This window comes from Mus caroli, chromosome 11 (assembly GCF_900094665.2).
Source record: "Mus caroli chromosome 11, CAROLI_EIJ_v1.1, whole genome shotgun sequence".
Taxonomy (NCBI): domain Eukaryota; kingdom Metazoa; phylum Chordata; class Mammalia; order Rodentia; family Muridae; genus Mus; species Mus caroli.
Genome location: NC_034580.1, coordinates 67,908,222 through 67,924,050, shown reverse-complemented (window position 1 = coordinate 67,924,050; position 15,829 = coordinate 67,908,222). Strand labels below are relative to the sequence as shown.

General features: G+C 45.8%; 2 protein-coding genes across 3 annotated transcripts in view; one reads left to right on the top strand and one right to left on the bottom strand.

Moving 5' to 3' along the window:
• Shpk (sedoheptulokinase) overlaps positions 1 to 11,546 on the bottom strand; it is a 25,912-nt gene extending 14,366 nt beyond the window's left edge. For both annotated transcript variants that reach the window (XM_021177975.2, XM_021177976.2), the window contains exons 1-2: positions 11,292 to 11,546; positions 7,085 to 7,226 (exon numbers count right to left, since the gene is read on the bottom strand). In XM_021177975.2, the coding sequence (XP_021033634.1) occupies positions 7,085 to 7,226; positions 11,292 to 11,453 (304 nt within the window). In that variant the 5' untranslated portion in view covers positions 11,454 to 11,546. The remainder of the gene's footprint in view (positions 1 to 7,084; positions 7,227 to 11,291) is intronic.
• Positions 11,547 to 11,737: 191 nt separating this feature from the next.
• Ctns (cystinosin, lysosomal cystine transporter) overlaps positions 11,738 to 15,829 on the top strand; it is a 15,862-nt gene continuing 11,770 nt past the window's right edge. The window contains exons 1-2 of the mRNA XM_021176528.2: positions 11,738 to 12,055; positions 14,254 to 14,333. Coding sequence (XP_021032187.1) covers positions 14,273 to 14,333 — 61 coding nt within the window. The 5' untranslated portion in view covers positions 11,738 to 12,055; positions 14,254 to 14,272. The remainder of the gene's footprint in view (positions 12,056 to 14,253; positions 14,334 to 15,829) is intronic.

Genomic DNA, 15,829 nt, shown 5'->3' with positions numbered 1-15,829 from the left:
GATAGATAGATAGATAGATAGATAGATAGATAGATAGATAGATGATAGATAGATGGTAGATAGATGATAGATAGATCATAGACAAAGATGGAGCGATAGATGAGAGATAAGTGAAGATAGCTAGATGATAGATAGATAGATAGATAGATAGATAGATAGATAGATAGATAGATAGATAGACAGATAGATGATAGATGAATAATAGACAACAAATAGATCACAGACAGATAAATCACAAAAAGATAGATAATACATACATACATGATAGACAGATAGATAAAAGATGGGTCAATGGATAAATGACAGATGGACAGATGGATAATAGATGGTAGATGGATAGGTAGGCAGATAGATGATTGATAGATATTTGTTCTTTCAATCTTCCTTCTGACAGGTCTTCAGTCTTAATTACTTGTGTATTTATTTATTTGTGGGTGTGAACCCGGGTGCACATGCATCTGTACATCTGCATGCCAAAGTGAGTGTGAAGATCATAGAACAACTTGCAAAGTTGGTTCTCTCCTTCTGCCCTGTGGGTTCTGGGGGTCAAACTCAGGTTGTCAGGCCTGGCAGCAGAAGCCTGTAACCACCAAGCCATCTCACCAGGTCCATGACAGATCTCAGTCTGACCTTTTAGTCTGATATTTGTTCTAAAGTTTCATCCATTCTATTATTAATTTCTCTGTTTCGCCTACCGTGCTTTTCACACCTAATTTTCGTGGTTCTTTTTCGTTAATTTTGCCTTTTTGAGACAAGGTCTCCTTGTGTAGCCCTGGCTGTTCTAGAACAAGCTCTGTAAATCAGGTTGACCTGGAACTCACAGAGATGTGCCTGCCTCTGCCTCCCAAGTATTGGGATTAAAGGCGTGCACCACCACTACCCAGCCCTGATTCTTATTATATGTTCCTTTGTGGTGTCTTGCTGACATATCTCCCTTTAATACTGTTTAGTATATGTGCTGGCTAGTTTACAGCAACTTGACACAAACTGTAGTCAGTGGAGAGCAGGAAACCTCAATTGAGAAAATGCTTCAATAAGATCAGGGTGTAGGTGAGCAGGGAGGGCATTTTCTTAATTAGTGATTGATTGGAAAGGGCCCAGCCTGTTGTGGATAGGGTCATTCCTGGGCTGATGGTCCTGGGGTCTATAAAAAAGCAGACTGAGCAAACCACAAGGAGCAAGCCAGTAAGCATCACCCTTCCATGGCCCATGCATCAGCTCCTGCCTCCAGAAACCTGCTGTTTGAGTTCCTGTCCTGACTTCCTTTGCTGATAACTGTGATGAGGATGCTTAAGCCAAATAAACCCTTTTCTCCCCAGATTGCTTTGGCTAAGGTGCTTCACCACAGCAATGTTAACCCTCACCTAGGGTGCCAAATTACATTTTGTAGACTGGGTCTCACTATGTTACCCAGGCTGGCCTCTACCACACCACCTTCCTGCCTGATCCTCTTGAGTGCTAGGATTACCAGCATGCACCACTATACCCGGCTAATATGGAACTAATTTTAAATTCTTAGTGTCTCCTAGTCTAAGAGTTCTGTCTTATACAATCAGATTAACCCAGTACAATATTTTCCTTGAGGAAAACTTTTTCACGTGTCTGTTATCCTAGTCTGTGAGCTCAGCAACACTGGTTACTCCGCCCAGGAACATCTGTGGGGCAGGTCTTGCCCTAAAGTACAAAGGAAGGATGCATGGATCCTGGGTGGATCTATAGGCAATCTATCCGTGCCACACAAATTGTCTCCTCATGCCAGGGCTTCCCACCTGGCCCCCAAGATCAAATGCTGGTAAATGAACCCTTAGATGCTAAGTCACCAACTCTGGAGCTGGATGAGGACAACTCCTTTTCTCTAACACCTTCCTTGATCCCTGGAGACACCCATGTTCCTATGGGACTGTGGTGGCCTGAGGAAGCCAGAATTCCCCTGGCTGGCTGTCTCTTACCCAGACCAAACTACCACATACATTCACAACAGATCAAATGAGTCCACATTACCCCAAGGTTTGTCACAGTGTTCTCCCATTTTGTGGGTTTTCCCCCTCTTATGATACCTCTGAAACCAATCATGGGAACAAAGGTAGTGTTAGCTCAGTATCTTGGTGACAACCATTTGGAAATTCAGAACTAGAAAGCACTTAGAACGCTGCACTTCTGGATCCTAGTGTTTGTGACACTTTTATGACGGGTTCTCGAAAGGATTAAAGGTGAGATTCTGGGTGGAATCCCATGTGTGGTCAGTCTGTGTGACACTGTCTACATTAAATGAGAGGATACATTAAGAGCACATAGAGTTGGGGCTAGGATGTCTCCCAAAGTTCGTGTACTAAAGGCTTGGTTTCATCTCATACTGTTGAGAGGTGATAGAAGCTTTAAGAGATGGAACCTAGTGGGAGATCTTTAGGTCATTGATAGTGTGTTCTCAAGAAGAGATTGTGGCGGGTCAGGGGGTGCAGAAGAGACTGCTCAGCAGTTAAGAGCTCTGGCTGCTCTTCCAAAGGTCATTAGTTCAATTCCCAGCAACCACATGGTGAGTCACAACTATCTATAAAAGGACCTGATGATCTCTCTTCTGGCATGCAGATGTACATGCAGACAGAGCACTAACATACATAAAATACATAAATAAATAATTCTTTAAAAAAAAATAGATGGGGGTGACTAGAGAGATAGCTCAGCGGTTAAGAGCACTGACTGCTCTTCCAAAGGTCCTGAGTTCAAATCCCAGCAACCACATGGTGGCTCACAGCCATCTGCAGTGGGATGTGGTGCCTGCTTCTGGTGTATCTGAAGACAGCTACAGAGCACCCATATAAATAAAATAAATACATCTTTTATTTAAAAAAAAAAAACCTGCCAGCCATTCTCATTAAAAAAAAAAAATAGCTGGGGACACATGTTGCAGATAGAGGAAACAATGAGATAGCAAAGATTCTAAAGGGACCTGGTCAGTCAATCTGTCTGTCAGTATTCCTGACATGCAGCCCAGCAAATGGAGAGTACAGGTGGAAACTGGGGCATCTGGGACCTACAACATCTGCCTGGTGTTATGTGTCCCTTCGAGGTGGGGACAGGAATGGGCCGTTTCTCCACTGATAGCCTTCCCACAGCTGCACTGCCTCCTGAATCTAAATGTGGGCTTCTTACCTCAACCCCTTCATCTGTCTCCAAAACTCTTTTGATCCCATCTTTACGTTGTTTGAATTGTAATTTTATTATAAAACAAAAATGGAATGCTTATAATGTGCCATAGAGTGACACACTTTAAAGATAGTAATTCACTTACTCTATGTGGTAATTATTTTAGTGAGTATGGATGTTTCGTCTACCTGTGTTATCTGTGCACCACATGCATGCAGTACCTGTGCATGCCAGAAGAGGGCACAAGATCACACTGGGACTGGGATTACAGACCACTGTGAGCAGCTCTATGGGTGCTGAGAATTGATTCTGTGATTGTTATCCCCACATAAGAAAAAAATGAAGCAGGATGCTTTTAAATTTTGCCCAGCTTCACGGGCCCGATGATCAGTTTGGTAGAATCAGGAGTGTAAATCTAAGAATAAGAAGCCTGTTCCTAGAATCTGACCCACTGGGTCCCTCCTCTCCCCATCCCTCCTTTCTTCTTCCTTCTCTTTGGTAGAGAGCTGTTCTATTTTTGAGCTTTTAATGACATAATAAATAAGCATATTCTCAATTTTTTTTTTAAAAAAAATCTTCAAATATTACAGGCAGGGCAAAGGTCCTCCTTGCCCATCCCCCCCTTCTTATCACTGTATTCTCACTGTCTATTGTTGACACTCACACAACAGGTTTTGTTTTGTGGAGTTGGCCTGGGTGTATCTGTCTAAACAAGAATACTCTACTGTATCTGTCGCTGCCCAATAACATGCTTTGAGTTCTCTGTGTGTCAGTACGCTTGAATGTGCCTTATTCTAATAACCAAATGTCATCCCACAGCATGGGCCAGACTGCGTGTAATGAGGTTCTCCCCCCACCCAGGTGAATGTCACATTTTTACCATCATAAACAAAGTTGCAGTGAAGGGCGGTGACAATGCCTCCTCCAAAACTTCTCCTGGACCTGTTCCAAGAAGTACAATGTCTGAGACACAGCAGCCACATTTTTTTTTAAACGGGCCTTGCCAAGCTGCTCTCCAAAACAGCTCTGCGAATTTACACCAGTTCAATACCGGCAGCGACATTTCTAATACACCAGTTTCCCGCCCCTTAGACAACTCTTGATATTCCCATGCCTTCTGGTTTCTCTCAGCCCAGTGGGTGTAAAACGATGTCTTATGGTTGTTGACATCTGCATTCTCCTAATTGCAGGTGACACTGAGTATCGTCTCCTCAGTAGCTCCTCTTGCAGGGACCCTTGTTGGTCAGAACCCTTAGTCCCTCTGACTTTCTTTTGCTGGTCGTCTGTCCTTCGCCTACTCTACATTAGCAGATATTCTTATCCCACCTGTGGCTTGCCTTTTAGCTTTGTTTTATGGTCCCTCTTTCTCTCCCTCTTTTACTGAGCCTGAAAGTGGACTCTGAAAACAGGTCTAACCACAGGCCTTGCAGAAATGCTTATCGCTCGCAGTCCTCCCACTAGACTGCCTGTGTCCTCACTGAAGCACTTAGCCCTCTGCAGACGTCTGACCATGCTGGCCGTGTGGTGGAAGGGACGGGTTTCTACACTCAACTGCTATGTCTCCCAGGGGGACAGTACAGGACCTGCATGTGGTAGGTACTAAAACCAACCTGAATTATGGCCACCATTAAAAATGGCACAACTTGGTCCCAAAGCTGACTTTGCTGGACTCCATCAACAGGAATCAGCAGCAGTAAACACGCTTCCTCCTTCCCAGAAGCACAAGCCAAACAAGAAGGCAGCAGGCTGGCTCCGTGAAATTTTAAGCAGCACTTCCAGTGATGTGGCTGATGGTTTGTGTGGTTGGTACCGAGTCCAGAAGACACGAGAAAAGAAGGCAGAGATGACCAGACCACAATCATTAGATCTCTGCTCTCCCCTTTAGGAAGGGTTTTAGTATTAAAAGGACATTTATTCTTGTTAATGAAGAATTAGAGCACTGAAAAAGCTTTTACAACCTAGACTCCCTAGGAGAGGTCGCTCTGGCGCCCTCATTCCCCTCCTGCTGGTGCTTGGAGCCAAGCAGTCAGCTTGTCTGAAAGGACCTGACAACCGGCAGACAGGGGAGGGAGGGGCTTCCTAGATACCCAGCCCTGTAGAAGGGACAAGGCTAGACATCACTAGACAAGGTGGGTCACCACTCACATAGCCCAGGGAACCTGAGTTGCTGAGTCCCAGGCAGAATGAATCCAGCATCCCCTCCTTCTAACCACCTCAGCCATCAACCCAGGTAGCCACTTCTCTGCTTGTAGTGTCTACGCTCGGCCAGGTGCAGTGCCACGAGTCTGGGGGGGGGGGGTGCAAAGACTCCACCTCAATAAATAAATAATAAATAAATGACACCCATCTGCACTCAAATGGGTACTATTTCTGAGGCTGAGTGATAGTTTTATAATATAATATAACTATCCTTTCTAGTTTATATCTATATGATATTTTCTATCATTTTTTTTTTTAAAAGTAATGCCAAGCAACTCAAGGAGTTGACGAGTTGCTGTAAGGCCCATTCCTTCTGTGGACATTTAGTTGGGAAGTCTCTCCCTTCCCTAAACACTGCTCTCCTGTGGTTCTGGTCTTTCAAAGCTCGGTGTGAGAAATGGGAAGGCCCTGGATTGCTGCTGTGTGGCCCGAGCATGTTATTCTAACCTCTCTGAACTTCCTGTTCCCCATCTGCACAGTGCTGGCAGTCACACGCATCGCATCATAAAGCTGTTGAGAAAGACAGGTGAGGTCATGCAGGAAACATCTGTAGCCTGACACCTGGCACCTGAAGTGCTCTTGCCTGGCACGGACTCCTCCACAGGGTCACACAGAATGGGTCACCACCTTTGCACTGTCACAGGCTTCCCTCAGATGACAGATGAAGGGATGCTTTGTGGGTACATGCTTAGCATGCATGAGGCCTTGGGTCCTATCCCCAGGACCAAGTAACAAGAAAATAATAATAATAATAATTAATAATAATGTTTTGCCTGTTAAAGTGATAGCAACTAGAATTATGTGAAATTATGTAAAGATTAGAAACTCTACCCAGCTGTGGCTGCTAGCACAGACCTGTAATTCCAGCTACTTAGGAGGTTGAGACAGGAAGGTCTTTTTTTTTTCAGCCTGCCTAAGCGATTGTGAGTTCAAGGCCAGCCTAGGCAATTTATCTAGTCACTATCTCAAAATAAAAATTTAAAAAAAAAAAAAGGAATTAGGGCACAGTTCAGTGATAAGAGTACTTGCCAGGTCGAATCCCTAGAAACCACAAAAGGTTTCCAAGGACCATCCTAGGTAGTTAGAAGTACAGGCAAGAGGATCAGGTGGTCGAGACTAGTGTTAGCTACATAATGAGTTCAAGACCAACCTGAGCTCTATGAGACCAAATCTAAAAACTAAAAAATAAATAAACAAATAACTAAAAACTATACACAAGGGCAACAAGATGGCTGAACAGCTAAAAGTAATAGACAAGACTTACCACCTGCATTCCATCCCTAGACCTACAGTAGAAAAGAACACACATACACACACACTCACACACACACCACATGAACATAATAAATTAAATTATATATATATATTTTTTTTAATGCTCGAATCCAGTTTCCACTGGTATCTTGTCCAGTTACAGCTAATCCTGTTGACCCTGACACAATCAAAAGATAGCTATGGGAAATCCTCTCTACTAAATCCTGAGGAAAATTCAAACTCACTTTCTCCTCTGACGTCCACAAGTAACATACAAGGATACACAAGCAGACAGTTTGAGTCTTCATCACACATTTGACCCAGACAAAATATACACAAAATGCAGGTGACAGCCTATGATATGCTGTTCTGAGGAGCAAGGCACTATACCCATGCCAGGACAACCTGACCCTGGTCCAAAAGCCCTTTCAAGCCCTGTTCTTGTCAAGTGACCACAGCATGAGATCATTACCCACACCCAGCATACCTTGGCCTGCTTTCCAAAATAGGATGCCATGCATCTGTCCCGACACTCCTATGCCCCCGACTCTCCGGAGCTGCTGCCGGGGAAGGGCGTCAAGGCATTCATTTAGGGCTTGGATGATTCTAGTCACATCCTGCTCCCGCCCCTAGAAACAGAACAGGACAGGGTGGACATGGGCAGACAAACAGACAGAAACCAATGAGGGAAGGCCTCCAGGGATCTCTTAGAGAGAAGAATCATTCCCAAAATATGGACCTGAAGGGTCTAGCTAGCTCCAGCTGGGCTGGCCTGAGACTTGTCCAACAAAGGCCCATTCCCCCACACAAGGGAGGAAGCACAGCATTGGACAGTTCAGCTGACATATCAAGCTCTGCTGAGAAAAGCCTATTCCACCGTCAATAGGAGAAATAAGCAGAGGGTCTCCAAACAAGGAATTTGGAAGGGTAGGGCTGGAGACAGAGGGAAGTATCTGGCAGTTCGGTGGCAGATGAAATTCCCCTCCCTCCCCTCCATTCCTGGTGGGCTGGAATGAATGACTGCACACAGATTCAATAGGAGAAAATGCAAATAGATTTATTAAGAAGCAAGAGGACAAAAATAAAGAAGTAGATCACAGTGTGGAGAGAAGCAGAGGTGACGAGGACCCACTGGAGTTTATATTACCACTCATTGGAGGAAGGAAGGAAGAATAGGGAATGTGGAGAAGTTGGAAAGTTCTACATGATAATGGAGGAGGAGAAGTTAGCTGGTAAGATGAGTCTCTTCGGAACTCAAACGAACCCAAAGGATGGAGATTAATTACCGAGAAAGAGAAGTTTCTGCATGAGGGCTACATTGCTCAGTCTTCCCTACTGAGCCTGAGGGCGAGCTTTCAAGTGAGATAGAAGGCAGGTCTAGTGCCCTTGTAGGTTGGTCTTTATGGGGGACAAGGAGGGGAGTGGGACAAACCATCTTGCCCTATTGCCCAGGCTGGCTCTGAACTCCTGTCCCAGCGATCCCCCTTCCAGCCTCGGCCTCCCAAGGAGCCAATATCCAGCTTGCAGCTTGGTCTTGGCACAACTAAGAGAAATGGAGAAGTCCACGTGTTTGAGTGAGGAGAGACTAGGCTAGGACCTTTCATTTCCCCTGTATCAACATTCTCAGCATAGCAAAAAAGGTGCCATACTGGGGGGATGTCATCCTGCCGGGAACAAACCGACGGAAGCATAGTCAGGATAGCTCTTAGCCTAGCAGGTCAACACAAAGGAAAACCAAAGAAGGAAGATAAGTAAGGGTGAGCTGTGGATGGAGTGGACTGTGTAAAGAGCATATCCTGAGCAGACAGCCCCAGACCCTAAACAAGAAGCCAAGTACACAGCAGTGAGAGGCACAGAGGAGGTCCACACCTGTGTGTAATCTACATAGAGGAAGAAAGACCAGAAGGAAAAGGGAAAAGAAGTAAGTGGGTCATTTGCTTACGACATGGTCCAGTGTTAACCATATATGTCCAGTCTGCACTGAAATGTTTCATATGTATAAGTTACATCTGAGGGCAGAGGAGATGGAGGTCAGTCAAGTGCTTGACTTACAAGCATAAGGACCTGAGTTTGATCCCTGGAACCCATGTTTTAAAAAGTCTGGTGCTGTGCTGTGTACTTGTAATACTAGCTAGCACTGGGGAGGCAGAAACAGGCTGATCCCTAGGGCTCTGGAGCAACAACCAACCTATTTGTCAAGCTCCAGGCCAGCAAGAGATACTTTAAAAGAGGTGAGGCAGTCATGGATAAAACCTGAATGCAGTGCAAGGTTGGCCTCTGGCCTCTGCATGCATACACATACACATGTGCACACACACTAACTAGTTCAGAGTTAATATGAATAATGCATAATATCTCATTAGCATATCTCTACTGTTGAATGTTAAAAAGATATTTTGTATACATTAAGTAAATATACATAATGAAAATTAATTTTATCCCAGCACTCAGAAGGCAGAGGCAGGTAGAGCTCTGTTACATAGCAAGTTCTTAGCCAGTCAGTTCTACGTAGTTGGTCTGTCTCTAAATAAATAAATAAATAAACAACTTTTAAATTAAATTAATTTTGCCCATTCCTTTTGCTTCTTTTAAAATAGCTACTCGAAAGCTGAAAATTACATGTGTGGATCACATGTGTGATTTGCATTTCTGTTGGACAGTGGTAGTTTAAAAGTTCCCAAACAGCCATCAGATGGCGCATCATCTCAGGACAGAGGGGCCTCTGTTTAAAACGAGTCCAGGGTGAGTGAGTTGTGAGGGTGGAGAGCACGGAGGAGGAAAATGAGCCAGCTGGAAGGCAAGACAAGGAGGTTGTGTTCAGCAGTTCATTTTAGGGTTGAGCTGGAGCAGGGGCAGCCCTGGGACAATGGGCACACCCATACTGTAACAGGAAAGCCATTGTTGCTGCTCTTTCTTAGTTGAAAACATCAGTAGGTCCATACCCAGATCAAGCCCTAGAACTTCAGACTTGAAAAGAGTGCTCAGCAATTCACTCAAAGCCACTCACCCCTGCACCCTACAGCTGAGGAGCCTGAGCCAGAAACAAGCAACCAAGAGAGTCTGTCTCCCTCCAAAACCTTGTATTCTAGCTGCATGGGGTGGAACACACCTGTAATCTCAGCTAAGTGAGGAAGATCCAAGTTTGAGGCCAGCAAGACCCTATCTCCTAACAGAGTGTGGGGGTTGGGGAGAGAGACATCAGTTTCACAAGAAAAGGGCAGTGCCTGAACCCATTATACTATAATCCTTGGCCCAGCTCCTCACTTCCCCAGGATCAGAGCCAACTTCTCCATGTCGTAATTCATGAAGTCAAATAGTCATTCTAAGATGCCCTGAGGCCCCAACCAAATTAAATGTGAAGGCCTCTGGGAAAATTAGAAGTGATCCCACCAAATACAGACCCTTGGCAAGAGCATTTGAGACATGAAGCTCAAATGTGGGGTACTGCACTCAGCCCAGGTTTCTGGCTGGAGGAAGCCTTAGTGATCTGAACCTAGTTCAGATCAGAGAACAAGTTGAGGCCAAGAAAAAAGTGAGAGGTTACACTCTCACCTTGACATTCATATCTGTGAATTCACTGACTATAAACTGACCCTTTCAGGAAACAAATAGGAATGGAATCTGAGGCCATTCTGAGTCTATTTATATCATCTTCCAAAGGAGTCCACTGTCTTTAATTCATTGCATTTGTTTTAAAAGTATGTTTGTGTGTGTGTGTGTGTAGTGTGTGTATATATATATGCATGCATGTATGTGTGTATATATATACTGTATGTGTGTGAACATATATAGTATATATGTGTATATATATGTACATATATGTAAATATGTATGTGTATATATTTATATAGTGTGTGTATATATGTGTATACATGTATGTGTGTGTGCACACAAACGTGTGCCTGTCATGGGGCACATGTGGCAGTCAGGGGGCAGCTTTTCTAAAGTCAGTTCTTTCCTTCCATGGTAGGTTCTGAAGACAGAATTCAGGTGGCCAGGCTCACTCAGCAATTGCTATTACTGCTGAACCATCCTGTGGACCCCTGGATATGTACTTTTCTATCTTCTAGTTTTCAAAAGCCAGTGGTTGTAGTGTATAATCATCAGTCTGATTCTTTTCTAAAATTTTCATCAGTTTATCTCAGTGTCTTCCCACCTGCTTTGACAACTTTCCTCCAGAGATGCTCAGCAGGGGCTGGAATTCTTTGAGTAACCAAGTGAAATTATCAGTTTACTTGCACTTCTACGGCATGAGGGAAGCCTAATGCTACGTCTCATTTCCAGAGCACAACCTGCCTACGGGGTGGGGTGGGAAATGATGCCTGAACTAGAGGGCACAGGGCCATGAGCGGCGAGCGTGATAGTCAGGCCTGTGGTTATCACTCTGAAAGCAAGTCCTCTCAGCTCAAAGTACAAAAAGTGATGGGCGGAGAGTAGAGGGATCCAGCGCCATGGTCAGGGGCCCCAGAAAAGCCAGAGAGCGGGAAGATCGGTGCCAGCAGGTGGGAAAGCTCCCTGGGCAAAATCTAACGGCTTAGCTTGAGCTGCAGCAGGCTTTGAGGCCCTGGAGGAAAGGGCAGCAGGCCTTGGAGGTCCGACAGACTGGGCAATCTCGGTTACTTCTCCGCGGGAAGGTGTTGCCCGAGATGCCCCCAGGGTCGTCCCGGGGCGGCAGCTCCAGGGCTCTGCCTCACCTGGGGCCCGGCCACCGCGCTCTCAGTCTCTGCCTTCGCAGCCCGGGCGCAGCTCGCCAGCACCACGAACCCGGATGGGAGGCTGGGTGCAGCCTCTAACAGGGCGGCCTTCACAGACGTGGTGCCCAAGTCGATGCCGAGAGTGACAGGTCGCGAAGCCATGGCAGTGGTGACAGCACAGCTCGGTGGCTTGAACCGCACGCCGAGGAACACTTCACCCTGGAGGGCAGTAAGGGGGCGGAGCTTTCTTGTCAATCTTTTAACCGCTTCTATTGGTCGAGGAAAGCAGACACCACGCGCTCCTCGCAGCGGCCTCCGGCGATAGGTGAAGAGACGACAGAAGGCGGGATCTACTGGTCAGAGGTTCCGGGATAGTGCCTGGGGTCCCAGGGTCTTCACCAGGGAGTACAGGGTTTCAAGGAGACAACAGAGACTTCGAGAACCCTGCTTCCCCTATAAGAGAATAAATCGCCCCTCACATCCGAGCCCCTGTCCCTGCCAAGGTGCCTATGCTCTTCCGCCCTTCCACCCTTCCCTCACCCCTACCAAGCGTTATCATCCTGTATTCGTGAAAACTACAACTTCCAGAGCTCCTTGCACAGGGCTCGCGGCTTCAAGTCAGGTGGTTCAGGTCAGGTGACAGCTGGCCCCTCTTTCACACAAAGTCGGCGGAGCTCAAAGAGTCCCTTACACTCCTAAGCGGTTTCTGGTGCGAGATTGTAGCTTTCCGTGAGGTCGGTCCACCAAGCCTGGGAAGCTGTCAGGTGAGAACCATCGCGACCGGGACAGCTACCCCCTTTTCTGGTAGGACACCATCCACCCCAACAGACATCAGCCCCGCACCTCAGAGGGGCAACCTACGCTACCAGAGGGGCAGCGCCTGGGTTTCTAGCCTCTGGCCCCAACCCAGGCCCGCACATCCCTAGGTTGTAGGGCCAGGGTGTTGGTGAGCAAAAACACTGACACCGACTGACAGCTGGTGTTGGTGGCACTATTCGGTATGTGGCGCCGCCTGAATCTGGCTTAGGAATGTGCAGGTAGGTAACTTGGGGTTGGGGGTAAATTCTGCTAGGACCATTCCAGGAGCTCGTGTTGATTCTCCCAGAGAATGAGAAGGTACCTGGATCTTGTCTTTTTCAATAATATTGAGGAAAATAACTATCTATATGCTCTGTGAGAGCTTGCTGGGAGCCCTGGGTGGCAGTAGTAATAACATTACCTCATTGTTTCTCAACTTTTTGTTATCTTATCAATCCACCTCAAACTTTTAATACAGCTGGTAAGCTCTATTTTTTGTGTGTGTTATGACGTTTGGGAGAGAGATAAGCAATTATTACAGCTATTTTTTTCAGACCTCCAGAGCCTGTTTTAGCCCCTTTGAGGATGCATGCCTTGTATTTCATCTCACTATAATTCTGTGGTGTAACTATACCACTGTCCCAGTTTCCCCATTAAGAAACATAGGTTAATAAGTATTTCAGAATCATACAAGTAAACGGGAAACCTGGGACCTAGATAGTTCATCTCCAGGGAACATATTCCTTGTCGAATCTGTGCTATCCCTTGAGGAATGCGAGTCTCCCCACTCTCATGGATTATGGCCAATTAGGTCCACGGGGGAGGGCGGGCAGTGGGAGCAGAGACAAAGAGTGATGGGCATGGTTTTGGAAGCCCTGTGAGTGGGTATGGTGAATGACCACTCCAAGACAAGCTTATAAAGTTTTGGGGACTGACGGTAGGAACATCCAGGATAGTCAAAGGTCATTGGCTGAGGGCTTAGGGTACAGAGATGCCCCATTAGCATGGGGAAGCATTTCGGGAATCTCAGGTGCTCACCGAACAGGTTCTTATCAAGAGGAAGGAAATTGATCCTGGAATCTTACTAAGGCTATGTGATATTCATCAGGTAGAGACCTGTGTTGGGGCTTCGAATTCCCCAGACAAGGTCAGAGAATGAGAAGTTCCACTTATGCTGAACCCATGGGCTATCCAGTCATGGTGGACCTCCACCTTAATTAACAGAGTTTTCCCACAGAGGAAGCTCTAGGTTATGGACCAAGAACAGGACTACCTCAGACACCTGACTAAGGGAAGCTGCCACAGGAGATCTCTTGTGGGGGATAGTAGAGGCTCTTAAAAGTGTGCCATCTGATTGAGGTGTGCAAGATGGTAAACACACACACACCAGAAGATGGGCATGGCAAGTCTTGTAACTTTGTCTTGTAACTTTTTACAAGCCTAGTTGTGTGTTTGACCAACTGATCTTTTTAGCATAGTAGGCGCCATCAGTTCTGGGTTTCTCCTTCAGAGATGCCTTAGCCTTTAGCACTAGGGGACATTTTGCTGACAGAGTGTTTGAATTTCACTTGGAAGCAGTCCATATCTTCCAAGAAGTAATATTTATTTGTTTGTTTATTATGTATATAGCATTCTGCCTGCATGTATGCCTGCAGGCCAAAAGAGGACATCAGATCTCATTACAGATGGTTGTGAGCCATCATGTAGGTGCTGGGAATTAAAGTCAGGACCTCTGGAAGAACAGCCAGTGCTCTGAACCTCTGAGACATCTCTCTAGCCTAAGGTTTTTTTTAAAGAGAAGTACACTGCCAGTGGTTGGTTGGTTGGTTGGTTGGTTGGTTGGTTGGTTGGTTGGTTTTCCTGTTAACTGGCTGCAGAAAGCAGCTGAGGGAAAAGTGCAGGCTGTGTTCACATCCTCGGAGTAGGACTTTATACAACCCACGTAGCTGCTCTGAGTGGCTTTGCCTATTACATGAAACATAGATAGGTCCTCTCCGGGGTCTCCTTCCCAGAGGTTGTGATGCCAAGCCTGTGAGGTCAGAGGTGTGGAGGAGAAACCCTTTATGAACTGTCTCCCTGTCATGGGTCAGAGAGCATGTTGTCCATCAAGAGCTGAGCTAATCTAACCTTAACATGCCTTTCTCTTGCTCTTTCTTCCCCCTAGTTCTGAGAAGTCAGAGACCATGAGGAGGAATTGGCTGCTTATTTTGACCCTTTTTCTCTTGATGTTCATAGAGAAGTGTGGTAAGTTTAAGACTGACTTCTCAGCTTTGTAAAAATGAAATTGTTCAGAGTAACTTTTTTATTTATTTAATGCCTCTATTGTATTAATAGTATGTTGTCTCAGCTTTTCATACATAGGCATATTGTGGTGGGTTTTAATTTTGTTAGGGATGTAATTTTCTTCTCATACTATTGATATAATGTGATAATTTTTTTCAAGAACCGAACTTAAAGGATTATTTGTAAAGAGTAACCTCTTTGTCACCAAAGGTTTGGTGCTGTCCAGCAACTGATGGTTGGCCTGCCACTCAAGAGAGGTAGCCAGATCCAGTTCTGGTGTAGGGACATTGTACAAAGAGCCAGATGGTCCCAGGCATAGTTGGCATTTTACCCTTGGGTCCCTCTTGCTCTCTCGGTATCAGCACAGGTAACAGTTGGCTCCTTAGCCTGTATGACTGGCTCTCCGAGTCTCACCAAGCTGAGATAGTATCTGTAAAGAATAGCCTGTGCTTCTGCCCTCTGGACCTTGCAGAAAGGGTGATGGGCCCTGGGAGACACTAGAGAGGCCTTGTACCTAGTTCTCTCAGATACAGACACAAGAAAAGTCTACCTGGCCCCACGTTGTAAGAGAAAATACTTTTCCCTTAGAGGAGATTGGAACTGGTTACAGCATCCCAAGCCATCCAGAAAGCACACTAGTGGAGCTTACACAGCCTTGTCAGAGGACCCCTTCACATGCTGTTGTCATCCCAGACATCCTTGCAATACTCAAGACATCTCTCCTTCTGTAAATAGCTGTGTTTTAGTATTCACGGTGCCCAGACCCATTTTAATCATCAGATAGGTTGTTACTCCAAAGCAAATGTACCTTAATTAATCCCCTCATTAACAATTTCCAGCAAACCTAGGGCATACCCTAGAAATCCTACACACGTTCCCTGAAGCTGCACACACTGGCTACATCCACCATTATGGTTGTCTGTTCTCTTGATGGCCATGGAATGGCTCATCTGACCAGGTCATTCAGGTTTGGTAACTGTCAGTCATGTTATTTTGAAGCCACACCTAATGGAGAAGTAATCTCTGAAGAAGGAAAAAAAAAAAAGGCTTCAGACCATGAGACCTGGCCATGCTACCTTTCTCCAGAGGGATGCCCCAGCCACTCTCAGCCCTCCAGGCTCTACTGAGTCAATCTCTCTGGGAAGAGAGTTCATGAGCACATAAGGGATTCTACCTAGGAGATAATGGCAAATCCTGCTTATACTCTGATTACATAGACGATAGACTCTGACACAGATGAAGGAGGACTGGAATAGGGCCTCCATTCCATTCTCCCCTTCTCTATGAAGGAGCAGTGGAAGCTACTGTAAAAGTAAGAACCTAGCATTGGAATGGATCCCAGCCTCACTCTGCCAGACTTTTCTTCTCTGTTGAGGGCATCAGCATCAAGGACAATGGATCAACAGAAAGTCCTCCAGAGTTTGTCGTTTCTGACTCCTTTTTTTTTTTTTTTTTTT